Source organism: Sipha flava, unplaced genomic scaffold (genome assembly GCF_003268045.1).
Source record: "Sipha flava isolate LNK unplaced genomic scaffold, YSA_version1 212_pilon_pilon, whole genome shotgun sequence".
NCBI classification, from domain to species: Eukaryota; Metazoa; Arthropoda; class Insecta; order Hemiptera; family Aphididae; genus Sipha; species Sipha flava.
In genome coordinates, this window is record NW_020272825.1 from 310,040 (window position 1) to 332,753 (window position 22,714).

General features: G+C 27.5%; 4 protein-coding genes and 1 long non-coding RNA gene across 7 annotated transcripts; 1 reads left to right on the forward strand and 4 right to left on the reverse strand.

Annotated features, from left to right (window-relative positions):
* Nucleotides 1-1,972: 1,972 nt before the first annotated feature.
* Nucleotides 1,973-8,256, reverse strand: LOC112682837. Its single transcript, XM_025553588.1, has 9 exons — nt 8,166-8,256; nt 7,756-7,864; nt 6,397-7,128; nt 6,141-6,322; nt 4,843-5,876; nt 4,647-4,777; nt 4,271-4,585; nt 3,785-4,005; nt 1,973-3,716 (listed from the first exon to the last, which is right to left on the reverse strand). The coding sequence occupies exons 2-9, from the start codon at nt 7,837-7,839 to the stop codon at nt 2,009-2,011; spliced, it is 4,407 nt and encodes a 1,468-aa protein (XP_025409373.1). The 5' UTR covers nt 7,840-7,864; nt 8,166-8,256; the 3' UTR covers nt 1,973-2,008.
* LOC112682838 (cytochrome c oxidase assembly factor 6 homolog) lies at nt 8,122-8,822 on the reverse strand. Its single transcript, XM_025553589.1, has 3 exons — nt 8,647-8,822; nt 8,386-8,542; nt 8,122-8,298 (listed from the first exon to the last, which is right to left on the reverse strand). Exons 2-3 carry the CDS (start codon nt 8,539-8,541, stop codon nt 8,212-8,214), a joined length of 243 nt encoding a protein of 80 aa, XP_025409374.1. The 5' UTR covers nt 8,542; nt 8,647-8,822; the 3' UTR covers nt 8,122-8,211.
* A 3,439-nt stretch (nt 8,823-12,261) lies between these two features.
* LOC112682843 lies at nt 12,262-13,555 on the reverse strand. 3 transcript variants are annotated; one of them, XR_003148552.1, is made up of 4 exons: nt 13,324-13,555; nt 12,653-13,250; nt 12,489-12,570; nt 12,262-12,350 (listed from the first exon to the last, which is right to left on the reverse strand). It is a non-coding gene; the product is annotated as an uncharacterized LOC112682843 (long non-coding RNA). The 3 variants fall into 3 exon arrangements; XR_003148553.1 differs by having other exon boundaries at nt 12,653-12,944; nt 13,017-13,555; XR_003148551.1 differs by having other exon boundaries at nt 12,653-13,555.
* A 152-nt stretch (nt 13,556-13,707) lies between these two features.
* Nucleotides 13,708-14,810, forward strand: LOC112682841 (N-alpha-acetyltransferase 38, NatC auxiliary subunit). Its single transcript, XM_025553592.1, has 3 exons — nt 13,708-14,010; nt 14,196-14,361; nt 14,422-14,810. Exons 1-3 carry the CDS (start codon nt 13,960-13,962, stop codon nt 14,553-14,555), a joined length of 351 nt encoding a protein of 116 aa, XP_025409377.1. The 5' UTR covers nt 13,708-13,959; the 3' UTR covers nt 14,556-14,810.
* Nucleotides 14,811-18,343: 3,533 nt separating this feature from the next.
* LOC112682853 lies at nt 18,344-19,647 on the reverse strand. Its single transcript, XM_025553602.1, has 2 exons — nt 18,952-19,647; nt 18,344-18,760 (listed from the first exon to the last, which is right to left on the reverse strand). The coding sequence occupies exons 1-2, from the start codon at nt 19,645-19,647 to the stop codon at nt 18,344-18,346; spliced, it is 1,113 nt and encodes a 370-aa protein (XP_025409387.1).
* Between the last annotated feature and the right edge of the window lie 3,067 nt (nt 19,648-22,714).

A 22,714-nucleotide genomic window follows, 5' to 3' on the forward strand; every position in this document is an offset into this window, starting at 1 on the left:
GTTTTAATTTACTAGGAGTTTGATTTAATTTTATTAATTTTTCATTATTTAAGAATTATATGTAATTGTTTTTTTATTTAAGTCAGTTTAATTATTTCAAAATTAAAAAATAATTTTTTAAAACTATTAATGTATTTATATACAAATATTTCTTAGTAAAATTAAATCAAAATAAATTTATTATTACATTAATCTACTTGTAAAGCTAAATTGAAAACTTGAATTTATTTCCATTTTATATATTGTAATTATGACTTTAAAGTGCCAATAGTATTGAAATTAAATTTCACAGTCTAGTCATTTTTTGAGCTTTTCAGATTTAATGCACTCTATTTATAATTGTTCATATTTAATTTGAATGCATACTTACATACATTTATATTTTAAATTTGTTTACATTTTGTTTTTTTTTGTTTTTTATTAATTTTATTCAAATTGTTTAATATTGCAATTAAAATAAAAATTGTTGATTATACTTATTTATTATATTATATATTTCTATATTACTTGCACTGTTACTATAAAGTACAGTTTTTTCTTGTAAATGTACATTAAAAATCTTGGTATTTATAAATAAATGAGATTTTACTTTCATACTGTGTATTACTGAGTAATATTATTAACTTTTTTGAAATTCAGCTTAATGAACTTGATGGTTCAAATTTAATATCTTAATCTTTTCAGATTATCAGTAATTTGAATATTTTTTAATTGTATTTTATCATTCATTAGTTAAATGGTATAAGTTTAATTTAATAAATAAATAATTAATTTTTATATATATATAATTTAACTTTTTAAATATACTATAGCTTTATAATAATTTTAACTGTTAACTAGAAAAATTAATCATCAGGTAATTTTTTTTTTTTTGTTCAAAATATTAATTTTTTACTTAAATTCTTAATAAAACTTTAATTTGTATGTTCAGTATGTGATTTGCAATAATTCGATTAAGATATGAGGAAACTATTTGTGATCTATAAGAATTTACCAGTTATGAACTTTCAGAGTATGTATTTATCTTGTATTCTTATTTTTAATTTTTACTATGTCTGTAATAGAGATCAGTACAGGCCGGGCTAGCCCGACCCACACCGGGCTTGGTCAGGGCCAGGCCATAATTTAAATATTACGAGTTGGTTATAGGTGAGATTGTAATATTATTCATTGAGCCGGGTCAGTCAAACCAAAACTAATTAATTTGATTTGTAGCATTATGTATTCTATATCTATAAATAATTTTATATTTAAATTTTAATAAAATCTAGCATATTTTTTTTTTTTTTTGTAATACATTTATTGTTTTTATGAAATGTTTTTGTCTGCTAAGTCAATACTGAAAGGAAATACAGTTGATGTATATTTTTATTTACAAACGGGCATGGTTGGGTTGGACTTTGAAAAAAAAATTACTAATGGGCCTGGTCGGACTAGACTTAAAAAAATAAAATATGGACCGGGCCTGGAAGATGACAATTTATAAGTTTAAGTTTTGGGCCGAATCGGGCTGAAAAAAAACGGCCCGTGCTGATCTCTAGCCTGTAAGTGAATGTATTGTAATCCTCTTAGTAGAATGCTCAAATCAATACCTTTTACTTTTTCACAAATTTTCATAAGTCTATCAATGAATGTGGCATTGATATTTTCCATCATTAAGAATCTTTTTTTACTCTGAATTTGAATTCAAATTTTATCAAAATCAACATCTAATAGTGATCAACATAAAGTTATTTTATTTGCGAATATATTTCTTTATAATTTATAGACCAATTTAGTGATTTATTCAAAAAATATATCTAATAATTGGAATCCAATTAATGAACATTAAGGAACCACATTATTATAATAATAGTATTTTAAAATTTATGTGAATAAAAACATACTGAAACCCAATAGTACAGATTAATTATAACTTATTAATAAAGAACAATAAATAATAATAATATATTTTATAATTTATTTTCAACACATTTTAATAGTATTTTATACAAAATATTAAGTCATATTATAAAAATTTAGTAGGTATATGAATAAGCCCCAATATTGGAAAAAATATGTTTAAATCGTCATTGAAATTTAATAGAATTAAAATTTCTCTTTTGTAATACAGCTTTAAAAAATGTAGATTAGAATACGTATCTAAAACCATTAAACTGTCGTCAATAAATGTTCCTTTAAATTCACATTCTTTTCTCAGTGAGCTAAGGTATGTTTGAACAACTTCTCTATAATAACTGAGATTGTTGCTTGAACATATCAAACTTTTGAGGCCTTCAAATGCTAATTTCATGATATTAGATTGTTCTTGATATACATTAGACTGTTCATTAAAAAAAGGATTGATTATTTCATCATATTCAATGCGTAGTTTAATATTGGACAACAGGTTCCAATAACATGTGAATGCAAATTGTGTGTTCATCATTGAGCATACTATTTTCATTTCAAACATTTTCTTTAAACACATATATGGATTTAGTATGGAGGAACGGTTGAAGCAAATACGATTCACAAATTTTGTCATCTGAACTCGTACATCAGTGTCTTCATCTTGTAATAATTCAACAACTGCATTCCAAACCCTCATGTCATCTTTCAGGTCTGTGAAATAATATAATGATTTTGAAGATCTACACCTATCATACGAATCATACAAATTACAATCAATATATTTACACACAAATGGTAACAAAGTCAAACGAGCTTCACTAGGACAGAACCAACTGAGAACAGGTAACATAGCAATAAAATCTTTTTCTGAGTATGATGTACATCTTTTTAGTATCATAGAAAAAAAATCAGTTGCTATTTCAAGTTTGACCAATTCTCCAAATTGAGCATCAAGCATTACATCAATGTTCATCATGATCTCTTTAAATATACCTCTGTCATCGACATTAAGATAATGAATAAATTTATCAATAACAACTTTATTATTATTTATATTGCAGTTTTTAAAACATTTCAAAAAACTAATTGCAGTGTGCTGGTCTCCATTCATATAGCACTCTATTAAGCCTAATAAGTTTGATGATTGCGTTATGGTATTTTCTATCATTAAACATTTAACTTGATTGTGGCCGATCATCGATTCTGAAGGAAATGGACCCAATACTTTACAATTCATTGAAATGTACATTGATTTACATAATGGGGGCAAATCTTCATGGGCTAGATTGAAAACATGACATTCTTGGTTGAATTCCATTAAATAAATATTTTTTAAATACTTATATGATGACATTAATCCGTGTAAATGATTAGAACTTTTGAATTCTGAAAAACTAATTCCTCTATTGTATTTGATTATTTCGTTACTAATTTTATCTAAAGTAGATGTTATTTTATTGACTTGTATTGTGTTAACATAGGCTTGGGCAGCCATATTTCTGACTGTATATATTTCGAGGGCAAAACCAGTAGACCACAAATGACAACGAAGATTTTTTAAGAACTGTTGATTTTCTAGTGGCAACAAAGTCCATGACTGCAGTTTAATGGCTTTCAGTAGAGACAAAAACGGAATTAACCGAGCTTGACTTGGAAGTTTATTATTTGTCTGCGACCATAAAAGCTGTAAGCGTTGCATCAAACGAGGAAAATAGTATAGTAAAGGTTCAAGTGGTAAATGAGACAGCCAAAAATGATTGTTTAAACGATTTTGACCAATGAGTCTCACTTGAAGTGAACCGAAAAACTGAAGAGCAGCATTCCTGAAACACATTTTATGGTTTAGATAAATAACAAAAATAAACAGGCCTAGGTTAAATATTTATTCAACCTAATTGTCCAAAGCGGAGAATTCAGATTATCGATGCAAAGCATTATTAAATCTTCCATAAAAGGGTACAAACATTCTGTGGAAATTGATGCATTCGAGACAATTACAGTTAGTAAATGTTGTGCTCTAGCTTGAGGTAAATCCACTATTGAATCAATATCAGTACATAAATTTCCTTTAGCTATATTGAATAATTGTGTAATACAATCTTTTACTGTGTTCTGAAAAATACATAACATAAATAATTAACATGTTGTAAAATTAACAATACAAATTCATGATCCTTCTTTAATTTTATAATTTTTGTTATTCTGCAGCGTTTTCAGAGTTATATTAAGATGAAACAAAATAATATATATATGATCTAGAATTTTTCACAAAAATTGTTACACAAAATAATAGTTAAAATTGTAAAATGTCAAGTCCTTGTAATATACATAATATTATAATACATACTTTACAAATAGTAAAAATGTCTAAATTTACCTTGTTATTTGTTACAATTGCATGTATAAGGTATCTTATTCCAGCTGATCTTCTGGATATTTCATTTTCAGGTTTCATACAACTTATATAGTCTGTAAGCATGGTTTGACACCAAATATAAGATTCTTTCCAATGTTTTATTATTACTCCTAAAAATCTGCAAGTAGCTTCCATGGCTCCTTTGTGTCTACATCTAATTAACACGTCTGCAATCATATCCGCACATAGTTTAATTTGAGTATTTTGATATTGTTTGTCAGTTATATTGCTAACCGCCAACATAACTGCATATTTGCTTGCAACATCACAACAAATCTATAATAACCAATTATTATTAAAATAACATAAAACAGATAGGTAACTACTCATATAAAACCTTAATATTTATCCAAATAAAATTTAAAAGAAACTGATTTGTTGGTAACATTGGCATATCATTTTGGTTTGAATTACGTAAACTACTTAGTGCAATATCCATTTGAGCAAAAGAAGGTGCTTCAGTTTTTCCTAAAATAAATGTAGAAAAATTAAAACATTGATAGGTTTATGATTAGATAACAAATAATAATTACCTTCAGAGTTCATTCTAGAAGCTAGTGTATCCAACAAAAGGTTCAAATTGTTTTTTATTAAATTTAACATTGTTTCAATCTCGATTATACTCAACTTGTTTTTTTCAGGAGAATTTTTTTCAAATGATAAATTATTTAATGTATCTAACAGACCATAAAGAGTACCATTTATCACGTTTTTAACAAAATGATCTTTTAGTAGAGTTTCTTGTTTTTGTGCTAAATTTAGTATATATGCAGATACAGATGATTCACTGATGTCAAATATTTCTATTTTAAGCCTAGATTTATAGACCAATGTAGTAACTGTATAGATTATTGTTGAACCACTTTCATTTTTATAAAATAAAGGATCATAACACAAGTTTAAACCCAGTTTCATCCAATTATTTAAATATGTTCTGTCTTGTTTTGTAACGATAAAATATGACACTAGTATTTCACTACATTTTTTTCTAATATCTTCAGAGTCCAACAGATTTGTCAGTAATAAATGTCTACATGAACTAGAAACATAATCTTGGTTTTGATAAAATTTTAGTAGAATTGAATATATTTTTAATGATGTAATTTTACGTTGGTAATTTGAACCTGGTATTAAATTTTTTAAGATAAATTCATGCAGTCTATCAAAAAATTGAAACATTAAATCATCAAGTTTTCTATATTTACGTAACATAATTTCTAATCCAGAAATTAATTTCAATCTTAGTGTGAGACTATCGCTATTTATATTGTCTGTAATAAAATTATAAATTAAGTCAAGTACATCATGTGTTATCTTTGAGCAACATAATATAGTATAAGCTTCAGATCTTATTTTAGTATCACCAGACTCCAGAGATAAGTTAAGTATTTCTTGATAGTTTTCAATTTCAACATTATGGTTATATATCATTTTCAATATAGATATTTGAAGATATAAATCTGATTTTGATTGAATATTCATTTTTTCATGCAAAATCAATAAGCTACCAATATGTTTAGATCTCATTTCAGGTAAAAGATATGTCACAAAATTATATTTTGTTAATCTACAACATAAAAAGAACTTGATTATAACATTAAATGTAAGTATACATAATTTTTTTAAAAAATCAAGTAATTATTATATTTTATACTTTTACAATCATTAAAAAACTAAATATATTTTAATTTTATATATAGTCTTATAGTCATATCTAATTTAAGTTTAAATTTCAATTGTTTCAAAAATACTGAACTTTAATTTATCTAAACTATTTAAATACACTTAATGGAGAATACATATGAAAAATACATTAAATGATAATACTTACTCAGAAATGTTATTACTAGAAGTCAGATAATGAATAATCGGTTGCATAACTATATGAGAAAAATCGTCTTCACTTAAATCTTTAATGAATATTTTGTACAGTCCAATACAAGGAGATAGCAAATATGGTTCGTTTAAACATTTCCACATTGAAATAGATAAAACATCATATTTTTCTAAAATCTAAAAAAAAAACAGATAGGTAATATAATGTAAAAACTGATGTGCTATTTTTGAATCGGAAAGTATTAAAATACCTTTTTAACACCATATTTTGAAGCAATAACAGTCAACATATAAAACTTAATCCGTAGAGACCATGAAATTTCCGTCATTACTATATTTAATATATAATTTACATCTTCAAGGTCTAAACATTTATTGAAAAGTAGAACACATTGATCATGAATTGTTGGTAAATGATGATTCATTTGACCCATTAAAACCTTATAAACAAATTTTGACAAGACTATCCATTGTTCTTTTGTCATAACAGATACACAATCTGTTAAATATTTCAAAGCTTCTAAATTTACTTCAGTATGCCGAAAACACATTTCACAAATATTTTCAATTGAGTCAGTTATAAAATATAATTGTTTTTCAAACTGCAAACATTTAATAGCACCTATATGAATTTGCAAACAGTATTGATCATATTTTTCAGATGGCAATTGCAATTTTTCTCCAAGACTAACAAAATGGATGGTATGAATATCATTACTATCAATTTCACCTATTTTCACAGGTAAAATCCATTTTGATTCTTCTAAATCGCTACTTGGATTTTTTATATGTTGCTGACTTAAATAAAATGTTTGAAAAACAATTTGAGGAATTAAACTTTGGTAGTCCTGTGAATGTTTTTTGTATACAATTATGTCTATAAGTTGAAGATGAATTTTTTTGAAAATATCTAGACATTTTTGATTTTTCATACAAACTTCTTCATTATTATTAATAATTGTATGAAGAAAACTATTAAAATTCTGAAAACAATAATAACATATAATTAAAAAAAAAAAATTATTGTTTACCAGTTGATTTATACATATTTAAACTGTAACTGTAAATAAATTATAGTTTAGGTTAAGTATATGAAAATTTGATAGTTATTAATAGTCAATAGTATTTTTATGATCAGTAATTAAAAATTATTATAAATAAATAGAAAAAAATAAAAGACATTTTATTAAATGTCATATGCAAAATAAAATATATATATTACATATATATATATATAAATAACATATGCTAATAAAAATTGTATTAAATGTAAATTTTCTGTTTAACATTTAAATAGAGTAAAGTTATAATAACTAATAATTAAATTTATATTTTGGATTGTTTCAAAATATATTTGAATACTAATTATCTAGATAAACCACTTTTTTTTTCTTTTAAATTAAAGTCAATAAAACTAATTATGCAAAAGAAGTTTTAATTTTGTTTATTTTATGTTCTTAATATAAAAATAAATAAAATTAAACATTACAACAAAATTAATAAATTGATATAAACTGACAATATTTGAATAAAATAAAAAATGTTCAATGTATACAATGTATGTATGTAATATTAATGTTATTCAATCTTTGTATTTTATACATACTTACATTTAAATAAGTATGATCATAATGAAGAATTTTTTCAATTACTTCCACACTAAATTGTTTAAGTAATTCTTCGGATGCCAACATATCTGAAGAGAAGTATTATATTTAACTGAAAAAATAATATTATTTTAAATGAAAGTATAAATGCTAAAAAAATTTACATTTAAAACCCAATATATTTATAATAAAATACTTTACAAAAGTAAATGACAAGTAACAAATAACTTAAATAAATATGAATCAGTTAAACATTATATTTTTTAAGAATCATAAATTTAACAATATTTAATCTTTGTAGAATTGTGTTAATTTTGAAATTACAATTTAAATAATTTTAAACACATTATCATTTATAAATAGAAAACATTATTGATTCCTTATAAATTGTTAACAAGTACTATTTTACCTACCAATTAAACTAAAATCATCATTGTACAATAAATATTAATTATTACATCATTTTTCATTTAAAGGCTCATAACCTTCTTTTTCCATTTTTTCTTTAAACTTCAAATAATTATATTTTCTATCAAAATGTTTTACCTGTAAAATATAATAAGTACTTCAAACATATAATTAAAAATAAATGGTATCTTTTTCAGTTAAATATATTTAAAAAAATCAATTTACCCATTGAATAGGACAAGCTTTTTCATAGTTTTCCCGCAGATCCGAACACTTTTCCACTTTGTCATTGTTGCAGCGCAAACATTCCCAAAAATTATCACGAGAAGACCAACATTGAGTGCGTTGAGATTTGGATAAAAATTCCTCTTTGCTGCTCATTCTAATTAATACACCGATAGTTTTAATAAGCGTATTTACCAAGTAAAACCGTAAAACTCCCCCGGCAAAATAATTTATAGTACAAACTTTATACTTTTCACATACAAGATGTGTGATCCTGAAAACTCGTTGATTTCGACTCTCAATGCTACAGGAACAATATGAATGAAAATGTTTGACAAAATTGAAACGCAAGTCGAAACATAAATAATAGAAAATTAGAAACTCGTGGGTTCATGATAGTATTGATACTAGATTTTACTAGTAGATAATAGGGATTATTTATGAAAATCAAAGTATCGAGTTATTTATTACAAAACATCGATGGTGACAATATCGATAATTTAAAAAACCATCGAAGTCAAGAACTCGATGTATAGGAAAAAACATCGATGTTTTTAAAAAAACAAACATACATTTTATAGGAAAAAATTATTATTATTTTCCATAGACCACAAGCTAAATTAATTATAATCATTAAAAATTTAAACATACATAATCAACTCAATTTATTTACTTATTTATTAGAAAGATTAAAAAAAAACATTGTGTATAAAAATTAAATTAAAATTAAAGGAATACAGTTCACAGTCAAATATAATCACAATAAACTCGTAAGTTATAACAACATTTTTATATATTATTTTAAATTGAAACCAATGTTTGTCATTCATATCGAAGCAAAAATAGATCGACCAAGTTGTTTAAAAAAATCAATTTTGATACCGATTTTCCACATTACCGGTTTCATTTATTTATTTTTGGGAAATAGTTTAGTTTATTTCTATAATTTGGTATTATAGAAATATAAGGCTATTATATTATTTTTTTAGCGATAAGATTACTCGTATATTATTATGAATTAAGATCATGATATAGTCATCCTGACTTGTTTTATTAACCAAGTTAATATTAAATTATAATTATACGTAGGTATATTTATACTTTATTGTTTGCAAATGAAAAATTTTAAAAATATAATAAAAATTAATTTACATATTTAATTTATTTTAATTAATTTATATTAAAATATCCTTGAATATCGGAGATAAAGCAAACATTGAAATTAAAACATCGGTAAACGTGACACATCGATGCATAATATCGAAATTTAAACATCGATATTGAACATCGATTTTTTAGTTTAAAACATAAATGTTTTTTTGACATCCCTAGTAGTGGACGTACACTCAAGTGAAACCACAGAATAGATAATATTTGAAACCGTTGTTATCTTTTATAAGAATATCCAGGTGAATATATTCTTCTAAAAATGTATCTTTTTCAATAGCAAACGATTACAATATTTGGTTTATATATAGCCTAGATAGGGGTTAGAGTACCTTTAACTTTTGCATTCAACAATTTCCTAATATTATTGTTTTATAATCGGGTCTAAATATAACGCATGAGTTTAAGATAATTAAAGCTGCATATGATGGTAATAGAATAATACCTATCTTCTTATACACTTATAAAAATGTATTTAATATTCTTTATTATATATTTTAAGTGTAACATAGAGAACATAGACATACTTATAAAGATATGGACTGCACGTTCCCTACCCTTTACTGTAAATGTTGAAATTTCAACATCTAGTGAGAAAAACCGACTAAAATTACACCTTGCCTGGAAATAAAATTATTCTAATAATGGAAAAGACAAATAATTTATAAATTTATAATTTCATTATAATTTTTAAATTAGATCATTGACAAAAAATATTTACATAGTGGTATAATTTGTAATTAAAATAATATTTTATCTGTATGTATCTATGGATAAATCTATTTTATAGGAATACCATTTTATCAAATATATTTTGCCAGTTTTCAGTATTTTATACATAAATGATCACATGTGCTGGACCTAATAAAATATTGACATTTCCACTAGTAACTCAATTTGAGTACTTTAAAAATGGTTTTAAATTCAAAATTTAGCAGATACATAATACAAATTTTAAGCAAACTACAATGTGGTAAGTAATTCAATTTATAAATTAACTATCTGCATGAACCAATTTAACATAATAATAATAAATATAAACATATATTCTTTATTATGAAGGCAATAGATTAATTCAAAAATTGAAAATAATAATATATTTAAAAAAAAAAAAAACTTAGGTCTAACAGAACTTAATACCATCACTACGAAGAAAAATTTTAAAAATACAATTTTATATAAAAGCAAAAATAAATTTAGCATAGTAGTGCATGTTTTTTTTTTGTATAGAACAATAATTGTAAATAGGTACATTTCTTATATAAGTTAATACATGAGAATATATTTTGTCATGAGTTAGTCAATTTCATAAATTAAAAATTATACATTAATATTTAAAAAAAATTAAAATAAATAAACTAAATATTATACTCTTACAAACTAGGTATCATAGAATATAGTACTAATCAAGTCAAAATTTAAAATTATAACACACTTATTCACAAGTCCAATAAAGTATATATTATATTTTCCAAAAAAACAAATACAATGTAAGTAATTCAATTATTATTGATTTCAAAATGTATTTATGTAAAAATTACTTTATTCTAAGTATTGATTTATTATTAGTTTTATTAAAGTGGTGTAATCTTATTGTCAGATATGTTTCGAAAATTAAATTTACAATTTGTAAAAGATGGTTGTTTAATGGAGACTGATTTTATAATTAAATATTGAATTACATATAATTGTTTTTATATTTATCCAATATTAGATTTATATGTAGATTTTGTAATTTTACAAATTTTCATATTTTTAGATAGTTACTTTAACCTATATTTTTAATACATATTAATGATTTTAGTAATTGTTCAATACTATTTGGACTAATAATGCACATGCAATACATTAAATTGTTATGAGCTACCATATATGACATAACCATGTATAAATAGAAATTGTACGTAACACAACTTTTTATGAATTGTGTAAGACAGCAGGTTGTTATATAGAACTTTTTAGAACAAAGTCGTAGGTCAATCTATATTATATAAATATGTTATAGATTAAATAAATAATAAACAACATGTTCTATGACGTCAATCGAGCAATATAAAAGAAGAACCGAAATGACCACAATTCAGATGAGTTCTAGTCACGGAACTCCAAGCAACTTCACGTCACACTATGTTAAAATTTATTAAACACTTTGAATATTAAAATAAATGTATAAAAGTTAAAGTCTTATATCTTATTAATGAAATTTAAATACATCATCAACTAGACTACTTGGAATCGAGCCGGTGGCACGTAACACAATAATAAAAGTATTATTAGCATTAACAAAATAAATCAAGAAAACTAAAAATATTTAACTTAAGCATATGTATTAAGCATCTGATATTTATTTTTTATTTTTTAAATAGTCCATCAAATGTTCCATAGTTTCCAATCTCTTTTCCAAATTTTGATTGGTACTGCGCAGTTTCTTTATTTTCAATTGTTTTTGTTTAAATACCAGTTGATTTTTATACCAATAAATGTTACATTTATTTGGACTATTCAAGTCATCTTCCACAAAATCATGTATGTGGGGTTTCTTCCATGACAGCAAGCCCTCCCCTCCAGACCTATGATTAATTATTATTATTATTTATTATTTATTTTGTTATATTGTTAGCAACGATGGCCATAGTGTTGACCGTGCCGTGCACCCGTGCGTGTGAACTTGTGTTTTGCGTTGTTTTATTATTTTGTTGTTTGCTATTTAGTATATTAATACATTGTTATATTATTTCTTAATCCGCGTTAATAATTATTTCACCTAGTATCCCACATGTATGTAACTTTTTCTTTTTCTGAAACGATATTAGAAGTCTTAAAATGTGTAAGTATATTAATATTGAATACATTAATAATATATAATATATTAATAATTATTTTATTAAAATTATCTTAAGAATAATTCATGATTTTAAAAATTCTAAATTAAATACCATGACAGTTTTTCAGATAATGAAACTTCATATTCCTTGCCGGAATTTTCAATTGATAATGGAAACAAACATGATCAGGAACCTATTTTATAAAAAAAACTTTTAGTTAATTTACTTATATAGGTATTGCATTAGTAACAGATAAAATTAAATAATGTACTTACTACTAGTTGAAGGCAAATTATTCAGTGTTACTATAGTTTCCTCTTATTAAGTGCCACCAGTTCGATTTCAATTGAGCAGTTGATGATGTATAATTTTCAATTAAATAAGAGACTTAAACTTTTTATAATACGTTAATTAAATAATTCAGTGTTAAACAAATCTGATACAAATTGACGTGAAGTTGCTTGCAGTTCCATGACTAGAATTAATCTTAATTATGGTAATTTTCATCTTTCTTTTATATGGTTTAATTGATGTCATAGGGTGCCACACCTGTTGTTTTGGTGATATCTAGAAATAGGGTTATGATTACTACCACATACATACTAATTAACTATTACTTGAATTCAAGTGTAATATTACATGTGGTATATGAAAGTCTATAACACTATAACAAATCATTATTTTCACTAATGGCTTCAAAATATTTGTTACAGCAAACTTATTGAGCATTAATTTTTCGCCAACAATATTATGATTGTGATTGAATTTAAAAAATGCAAATTACACACAATTTACCGAGATTTTGGCACAACATTTGGCTGATACTATTTTATAGCCTGGATCCATAACTGACCAATATTAACTTTGGGTATCCTAATAAAAAATAAAAAAAAATACATTTTTAAGAAATTAAGAATATAGCCTAATAATAATATGTAATATTTACACATGCACTTTTTATCCTTTGACAGTAGTAGTCTTACAACCCTGAACTACACATTTATTTACCATTATTAATAAATTAACAATAAGGGATAATTAAAACAAAAATAAAACAAATGTATATAATATTTAGTAATTCATAATCGGTAGTAAAAGTACAGTTGTACAGATATCGTAGATTAAACAAAACTTCACATCAGTCGTGTTGAATAAAAATTTAAATATTTATACGTTATCATAATCCGTATAACTACTTTATCACTTTATAAATATTGTCCTAATGGGCTTAACATGATCTGTGGTATGAGCACAACGGTACTCGATGATAACACGTTTGATAAGTTATGAGCAACATCAAATATAAAATAACATTTGGAAAGATTGACAGAAAATTTGCATAATCTCTATTGTTCTTTATTTCTCTACCTAAACATTTATGGTAAATAAATTAAATTTAAATCAATTTTAATAAACATTTAAGTTCAGTTTTTTTAAGAGCAGCAAAGTTTGTTGATTATTTTATGTTGTATTTATTAATGCTACTCGAAGTGTACAGTTCGTAGACTGCTTCTATTCACTTATTAACTAGCAGTTGGTTCTATTTACAACATTTTAAAAGGGTGATCGGTTAGCTTTTGGAATGGAAACAGGAAATCAAAATCTTCAAAAATCTTCATCATTCAGCTTTGTGGTGAGTTAATCATAAATCATTACCATGTATAATATGCCATGAAATATGTACTTTGTTATACTTAACTACTTTTCAGTGTCTTGTGTTGACGTAAGACTATGAAAAATAATACTGTAGTCATTACATGTACAATTGTTTAGACTTCTATTTATTAAATTTAAGTAGAATATCTTATTTTATTCTAGCCTGAAAGAGAATACTCTGAAGGAAGACAAAAACTATTATCTTGGTTGAATCAACAAATGAAAGTTCATCTAATGGATGGTCGCATTTTGGTTGGGACATTTGTCTGTACTGATAAAGATGCTCACATTATACTGAGTACATGTTATGAATATTTCAATGAAAAAGGTAAGCTTCTTTGGAAAACCTATATGGTTATTAAATAATTTTTTTCGTTATTATATTTAGATTTAGAAACCGGAGAGTACCGACTTTTGGGCTTAGTAATGATACCGGGAAGACATATAATTTCAATCCATACCGACGTACAGCAAACTAATAATCAATTTAAACCTTTAACAAATTTTGAAGAAACATTATAGTATAAGTGTTTAATTACTTTTTATATCTTTATAAACTATAATGTAATACTTATGCATCTTGTATTTAATATGTTTGTATTATGATTTAACAAAACTATTTTTCTTTGTTATTATATTAAAATCAACTGTTGTGTTATGTGATTAATATGCTAAAGATAAGAAATAATATACCTAAATCTATTGACTTTCATTGTTCTTTAAACTGAGGTTAGCCCAATAATAAACCCATGGTGACTTGATCATTTTTTTCTTGAATCACATGTAATATTTTTCACCATACACAATTTTTTTATTATTAAACTTGAATTGTAAAAAATAAAATTTTATGTCTGATGTTAGTAATTTGTGAAGAGTTAATAATTTTTTATAAGTATGTGCTTTAATTAATAATTTATACCTAACCTACTTATAATATAAATTGACAAAAACCATTAAAAAAAAATTTTCATACCAATTTGCATACTACAAAAAAATCGTAGCCGCACATTTTCGTAGACCCAGGGAACAGTGCCTATATACCTATGCGCTAATACGGCCCTGCTCCCTGGTTTATGACAATCGTTATTACGCGAACCTCATAAACTTTATGTTTGGTATATTATATTTTTCTATATATGTGATATTTATAAAACAATTTTCGTGATATCGATACATTAAAAATTGAGCTCTTAATCTATAAAAAAAACCGTTAAAATCGTTCCTATTCACCCCAAACTACGGTACATTATATTTAAGATACAATTTTATGTTTTTATAAATAAGTTCTCTAGAGTATTAAATATACAAATATAAAATTATAAGTATTTATTTAATTAGATTTATATTATTATTCCATTAAACCTATTGATAGGTAACATAGCCTATAGGACAAGTAAATAAATTAATGTTATTATTTGATTGGGTAAATTGAAACGTTTCATGTTCTTTGTTTATCATCATGACATCATTATTCATAACTAATCCTTACATGTTTTGTTCCGAAAAAATATTTTATTGATAGTCTATCGTATGGGCGTATTTTAAGGGGGGGGGGCAAAAGGGCAATCGTCTCTGCACCTGAATACGTATTTAAGAAATTGATTATGTGAGACACACTATTCAAATTTTTTTTAATGTGGATCATTTTATAACGAAATCAAATGACGCGTGGTTGTGAATACTGAATTGGGCTTTTTTTTGGGTCCATACTTGGTGAAAAATCAAATAAAATACAAGCGTAACTTTCAAACGCAGACAGGTGTTAAAAATAATTACACAAAAGTCGATTCTAAAAGGATCCGGCATTAGAATAAAAAAAAAAACCACAAATATTAAGGATTCACCTGATTTAAATATTATCAAACATTTTACTTATAAATGTTGAGCTTGAATTAAAGAAAAAATTTGAGTCGCCCCCTTAGAAGTAAGTCTAAATACGCCTCTAGTCTATCGTCAATATATACTAAATATTTAAATATATTGGTAACCATAAATTTTTAAATATTATGAAGTCGGCAAATTTAATCAGATGCCCCCCCCCCTTTTAAAATTGAAACGATGCCCCTGGCATAAATAAAAAAAATAATACGTTGATTTCAAGTTAATTTGTAAGGAAATGAGTTAAGTTAATAAGTTAATTTAATAAGTTAAATTAACTTAACTTTTAACTTATTAATTCGTTAATGCCCAGACTTGCAAATATCTAGATAAAAATTATTTTATCCATCTATATTTAGATAAAAGTGATTTTATCTATCTATATCTAGTTAATTTTAAATCCAGCTATCTCATCTATTTTTAGATAATATTTTTTTATCGAAGCACAACACATTAAAATTATATTTATTTTATTTTATTTTTATGTATAATATATTTGATCGGTTATTGACAATTTCAAATGATTTTAAATACTTGTGTAAAATGTATAAGGTATTAATTTTGGCACGAATGATTGTCTTTTTTACACCTTTGATTCTTATGTCATATAGCCGTAACATGTGTATAATATTGCATAACTGACACTAATATCCTATACAGGGACGCCCGCAGAAATGTAGCTCAGGAGGGGCAAAAAAATTGTAAGTACCTAAATACTTATAAGAAGATTTACTGCTACATATTGCATCTACTCATATTTTGTAATACTATCATTAATAATTTTTTAAAAATCAAAACTCATTTAAATTTATATAAAATTACACTATTAGTTTTAATATTTATAAGAAAAAATATAATAAAGTTTAAACCAAAAACAACTTTATTTGATTGAATTCACATCATATTTTATTATTTTATTCAAAAAGTAATGATAATCTCCTGTTGTTTGAAGCAAATAAATTAATTGAATCATCAATTTGTTGATTAAAAAAATGTTAGATACTTGTTAGATACAAGGATTGTCAAATAGTCACTGAATACCCAAGATCAGCTTTATGTAATAAAACTTCCAATTTTGTAAGTGACACGAAAATCTCAGGGGGGGCAATGGCAGGTAAATGAATGGAATTTTAAATTGGATTTTATAATTAAAGCTACTCCGCCGTGTGCAGTACCATCTGGATGGTTAGATTTAAATAAACTATAACCAGGAATAGAGATGTAAGAGTGCTTGGTAAAATGCGTTTCGGTAATTAATGTAATGTCAATGCGTTTGTCGTATAGCACAGTTTGTACTTCATTAACATGATTTTTTAAACCGTTTGCATTAAATAATATTATTGAAAATGATTGATTTGTGTAGGAATTATTATTCATTTTTTTTTTATTTAAAAGAGATGAAATTACTTGTGTTAGAAGTGAAATTAGTGGATTGACAAGTGATTTGAGCTCGCCGATGAAGGATGTGAGGACTTTGGTTATATCTGGAGTGGGTGAGGGTGATTGTTCGAACACGGAATAAGTTACGATATCTTTATGGATACTCTTTCCTCCCACGGTCCCGCTCATGTGTCTCGGCCGTAAGCTTAGCTGTTGGCCGCCGAGCCTTTTTGGTCTTTTTCGAGCGGTGTAACTGAGCGTAACGTACGCGCTCCGGTTCTCCGCGTCCGGACACTTGTGGGAATTTTGGCTTTTCCTTGATTCACGGAGGATATACGTGAAATTGTCCGGCGAGACCTACATAATGGTGAAACCCAGTTAACATCTCAAGAGCCGTGCAGTCGCAACCAGGTCACAATTTTTATTATTTAGCCACACGTGGTCAGTGGGCCGATTAAAGCGGGTTTTATTATTGTATATAATATATTATTGATGTTAATTAGATCTTACGATTAAGTTTTATTTGGGCGCCCGCTAATTTATTATTTATTATTATTTATTATAAAAATTTACGTGTTTCCGACCTAAAGATTGTGCTGTCGTGGTTAACCTGCACTCCCGTGATCAACACAAAACGCAAGTCGTTACCGACAACCGTCATATTTGTAGGATCGGTAGCGGCGCAACCAGTGATGATTGAAGTGATTGATTGGAAGTGACTTGTGCATATGTAGTGGGAGAGTTATGATTAGTCGTAGTCAATAATGGGTGGCTTGATTTTACATTTAAAGTATTTGAGTTAGACTTTATAGTATCATGTAAAAATTTACTTTTTGTATTAGGTGTTTTGTGACGTTGGAGTTCTCTGTAGACATTGCAACCTTTGTAATTGGCAGGGTGGTCGTCGGAGCATAATACACATTTTGCTGGAGTATCACGTGATTTGGTGCATTCTGAGGATGAATGGTTGGCACTACACCGAACACACCGAGCAAGATATCCACAATAAGCTCTCGTGTAGCCATATTGCTGGCAGTTAAGATATTGGCTGATCACTTTCGGCTTATAGGACTCTTCAACCTTGATTTTAGATACTTAGGGAGGTTCGCCATTTTTGGTTGTAAAGATCGTGGTCTTACATGAAAGCATGAAATACAAAGTCGCAATCGCGATCGAATAACTCGTTGTGCTGATTGAATCCGCCATTCTCTTTGCAACCAACTTTGGAGAGCTGCTGCACCGGGATGCTTGAGACGTTGATGAAAATAATCTATAAGAAGATCCGTCACTCGATGGTTTGATGGTAAAAGAAGTGGATGTTTTTGTTCATATGGAACGTCGGCGTTTCTCAGACGGCCACCAAATCTGATAAGCCCATGAGTATCAAGGAAGATATCTAATGAACGAAGATTTTTCGAGCATCGTAAACTTTTTTTAAGCCGTAGTATATCTTCCGAAAATGCAGATTGCTGAACGAAGAATATATCAGAGATGAAAGTACCGAGGTGATTTCACTTGCATTCAATGATTTCATAAGTGGAATAATTGATCGAGATTTCCAAAATCGAAGACAATAGGCAATAACTCGAAGAATTTTGTTGAATGATGAAAATCGAGTTAAGACATTTTGAATTGAGCATTGTAAATTAATATGCAGTACAGTGTCTTGTTTAGTTTTTTCGAGTGGCTTTGTGGTCTGATCTTCTGGTGAATGGAATGTAGCTCCTGGCCATTTGGATGGTGGGTCCAGTAAATATAGTGGGCCAGTCCACCAGAGAGAGTGATTTTCGAGTTCTGACGGAAACAATCCCTTCGAGGCACAATCCGCTGGATTTAATTTTGTGGGTACGTGACGCCAGATTGATGGTGTAGTTAACTCTTGGATTTGACTGGTTCGGTTGGCGACAAAAGTGTCCCAGCGATGCGGTGAAGACCGAATCCAGACTAACGCAGTAGTAAAGTCAGTCCAAGCAAATAGGTCGTCAATTTGCACTCGATCTGTGTATGTAGTTCTTACTAAGTGAAGTAACTTTGCAGCTAGATGAGCGCTGCATAACTTGAGCCTAGGAATTGTAGTTCTTTTGAGTGGTGCTACATTTGACTTGCCAATAATAAGTTGGCAATGTATTGACGTTGCGGTTTCAACACGAAGATAAATGGCTGCAGCATAGCCTTTTTCAGAGCTGTCATAGAATTCATGTAATTGTGTAGATATAGCATTATCATGGGTAATATGACGAGGAGTAGAGATATTTTCAATTTGGTGCAACTCTGATTGATATCTTGAGCACAAAACACCAACATCAGTAGGTATTGGATCATCCCAGTCAATACCAGAAGTCCATAATTGCTGCATAAGGCACTTTGTCTAAAATGTGATGGGCGCAAGTAACCCTAAGGGATCAAACACTCGGGCAATGTCTGACAGAACAGTACGTTTGCTTGGATTAGTAGCCGATAGTTTTGTTTTGAATGAGAATGTGTCAATTAATGGATCCCATTTTAGACCAAGAACTTTTAATTCTGATTGTTACAGGAGAACAAATTGTCGAATACTATTACTAATAAAGAAGAAATCGTACATCTAAGTTTTTTTTTACAAATTGAGCATTTCTTTGGACTGTATATGATTTGCTTAACATTCTTATGGTTCGTTACACCACAGCTAATGTTAGTCGCCATTGTCTATATACAATTACTTTCAAAGTACACTGATATGCTCAAAGTTTAATTAGATGCGTTGACTGGTTTGATGTCAAGGCGGGTTGTGATTCAATAATCCATAAAACCGTTAAAAAGTAAACATATTCTTAATGGTATCTACAGTTACGAAACAAGATCTGAAATTTGTTGATTTTTCGACATAGCCAAGATCATTATAATGTGTTTTTATTACGATTACAATTTATAAGCGATCGAAATCATAATCAAATTATCTGGGTTCAAATATTAAATAAAGGATTATAACTGTAGCAACAGTTTTATTTTTAATAAATTTCCATAATTGTAATTTGAATTTGAAATATATATTTATAAATATAAGTAAGTAAAATACAAATTTGTAATTATTGAATATATTTCTCTCAATAGATTGAATGGGCACTACTGATCGCATGCCCATTCATAGGCAATACTTCTTATACTTCCGTTGTTCAAATCATGTCGAAACACTAACGCAAAATTTTAGTATCAAAATACTCCAAAGAACTTTTTACGACATCATCGGCATCTGTTCCACTTTTCTTATTCTTTATCCTTTTTAATTCGCTTTTCATCTGATACCGAAGATTATGTAATTTTCTATTGAATTCTACTGTATTAATTTTTATTTAATGAATTTGCAATAATTTTTGTTTATTTTACCTTCTGTTGCCTGTAATTAATTTGTTTAATGTACAATTCCATATTTTGAGAGACGTATCCAGAAGTTCAATTAGATTCTACAAAATATTCTTGTCCCATACAACATCGCATATCGTAGACAGAATTACGAACAAAAAGTCTGTAAAAAAATATATAATGATTATTAAAATGATAAAATAATTTAATATGCTCATATGGTAGATATGTTAAGACTTAAGGAAAATCCTAAAGGTAGTAAAATTGAATAGTTATATACTTATGTATTATTTAGTAATGGGGGAGGGGTGGGTTATTATTTATATACTTTGCTTAAGTATTGAAATATGCTTGCCACGCCACTGTCACCTATTTCTATATAAGGGCCACCCTAATATATATATATATATATATATAATAACTGACCCGACAAACGTTGTTTTGTCATATAAATTATTTCTAGAGAATATTTTGCTAGAAAAAAATAACTAATTTAATATAGGTGTGTAAGGATGTGGTATATAAGTGGAAGAGGTATTGAGTGCTGTGAACGATGACAAAATATGAAAATGAAAAAACATCAAACATTCATTTTTTTTAATAATTTATTAAAATTAATCCTTTAAAATTATATATATCGCTGATTATGACAATATTAGTAAAAACAATATCAATTCTGTTCGCGTCAATATTGTTATTTGTAATTTTGTTCATGTTATCATTTTCGTGCGATGCATAGCGGTGCGTTGCGTATACACAGTCATCGTTGGCGGGGGGTGATAAACCTCCGTGTGCGACCAGCCGGGTACGTAATCGCATTGTTATCACCGCACGTAAATGTATCCGTTATTCCACGTTTTCATTGTTTGTCGGTTATGTTTCAAAAAAGTTAGTCATGTTCTCAGTGCCACAAAGTTTCATAAGTTCTCGTGTTTTTTGGTTAAGTGTGGTGGCACTGAGACATTTTTCTTCATTTTGTAATGTCCGGCTGCCAGAGCCCTCGTGGTAAATTTCGTCGGCACCGTCTCGTTCTTTGTTCGTGTTCGTCGTGGAGTGAATAACTATGTCATTCAAGTGTTCGTTTGTTGGTCTACAGCTATTTTCGTCAAACCACGTTTTTCTGTGTTTTCATGTCTTTCGTGTCGGCTGTCTGGTAAGTGTCGTTCTGCGCAATTAGTATTGCCTTCATTTATAGTCACCGTGTTCTAGGGTGGTCATTTACCAATCGCCATTGTGATTAACGTGGCTTTCATTCCGGTACATTTTTTAACTAGTTAACTAGGCGACACAAATTTCGCCCAGTGTTTATACTCTGTCGACAATATTTTGAAAGATTGGGCGAAATAATGCGAAACAAACGTGTAATACTATAATCGTACTATGGTATTACATTGACTATTTCGAGAAAAACATTTTTTTGTCGCCCAGTGAAAATTCCTTATAAAATGCACTGTTTCATTCACAGTGTCTTTGTCTGCGCTGTAGACCTTCTATCTTCGTTGGTGACTGTGATTGGGTGGACGCACGTACCAAGTCTGTGACTTATTTTCAGATATACACTGCGGGTGTGCAGTCGTATTCAATTGTCTAGTCACAGGGTTGGTGGGGTCACGTGGATGCAATTAGCCACTCAACATAGTCACATGTGAGTGTTGATTGACCATATTTGTTTCGTTTATTGTGTAAAGGCCGACGGGCCTAGCCATCAAGGGAAAATTATTATAGTATTATTATTATTGAGTGTGCGCCGTGTGGGCCACACATTGTGGTTTTTATTATATTTTGTTGTGCCGCTGTAGGGCCAACACTTGTATTATTGTATTTTTATTCTTATATTTAGTGTGAGCCGTGTGGGCTACACATTTTGATTTATTTATATATTTATTGTTGTGCCGCTGTAGGGCCAGCATATTATTATTATTTTATTTATTATAGTTGATTATTATAAAAATTATATTGTTTATTATTTAACCGGGGAACAATCCAGCCCTATATTATTGTTGGGCATTTGCCGCGCCTATAAATCCCTTAATGCGACAGTGTACAGTATTTATTGTTTCCCATCTTTCACCAACACAAACAAC

What these genes read in the sequence shown, in the direction of transcription:
- LOC112682837 (XM_025553588.1), bottom strand. Translation starts at nt 7,839, where the DNA reads ATGTTGGCATCCGAAGAATTACTTAAACAATTTAGTGTGGAAGTAATT. An exon ending in CAATTGTAACAAATAACAAG is followed by an intron (nt 4,006 to 4,270) that starts GTAAATTTAGAC and finishes TGTATTTTTCAG; the next exon opens with AACACAGTAAAAGATTGTAT. An exon ending in TCTCCGCTTTGGACAATTAG is followed by an intron (nt 3,717 to 3,784) that starts GTTGAATAAATA and finishes AATGTGTTTCAG; the next exon opens with GAATGCTGCTCTTCAGTTTT.
- LOC112682838 (XM_025553589.1), bottom strand. Translation starts at nt 8,541, where the DNA reads ATGAGCAGCAAAGAGGAATTTTTATCCAAATCTCAACGCACTCAATGT. An exon ending in AAGCTTGTCCTATTCAATGG is followed by an intron (nt 8,299 to 8,385) that starts GTAAATTGATTT and finishes TATATTTTACAG; the next exon opens with GTAAAACATTTTGATAGAAA.
- LOC112682841 (XM_025553592.1), top strand. Translation starts at nt 13,960, where the DNA reads ATGGAAACAGGAAATCAAAATCTTCAAAAATCTTCATCATTCAGCTTT. An exon ending in CTTCATCATTCAGCTTTGTG is followed by an intron (nt 14,011 to 14,195) that starts GTGAGTTAATCA and finishes ATTTTATTCTAG; the next exon opens with CCTGAAAGAGAATACTCTGA. An exon ending in TGAATATTTCAATGAAAAAG is followed by an intron (nt 14,362 to 14,421) that starts GTAAGCTTCTTT and finishes TATTATATTTAG; the next exon opens with ATTTAGAAACCGGAGAGTAC.
- LOC112682853 (XM_025553602.1), bottom strand. Translation starts at nt 19,647, where the DNA reads ATGCAGCAATTATGGACTTCTGGTATTGACTGGGATGATCCAATACCT. An exon ending in AAAAAACTAAACAAGACACT is followed by an intron (nt 18,761 to 18,951) that starts GTACTGCATATT and finishes TTCTTCGTTCAG; the next exon opens with CAATCTGCATTTTCGGAAGA.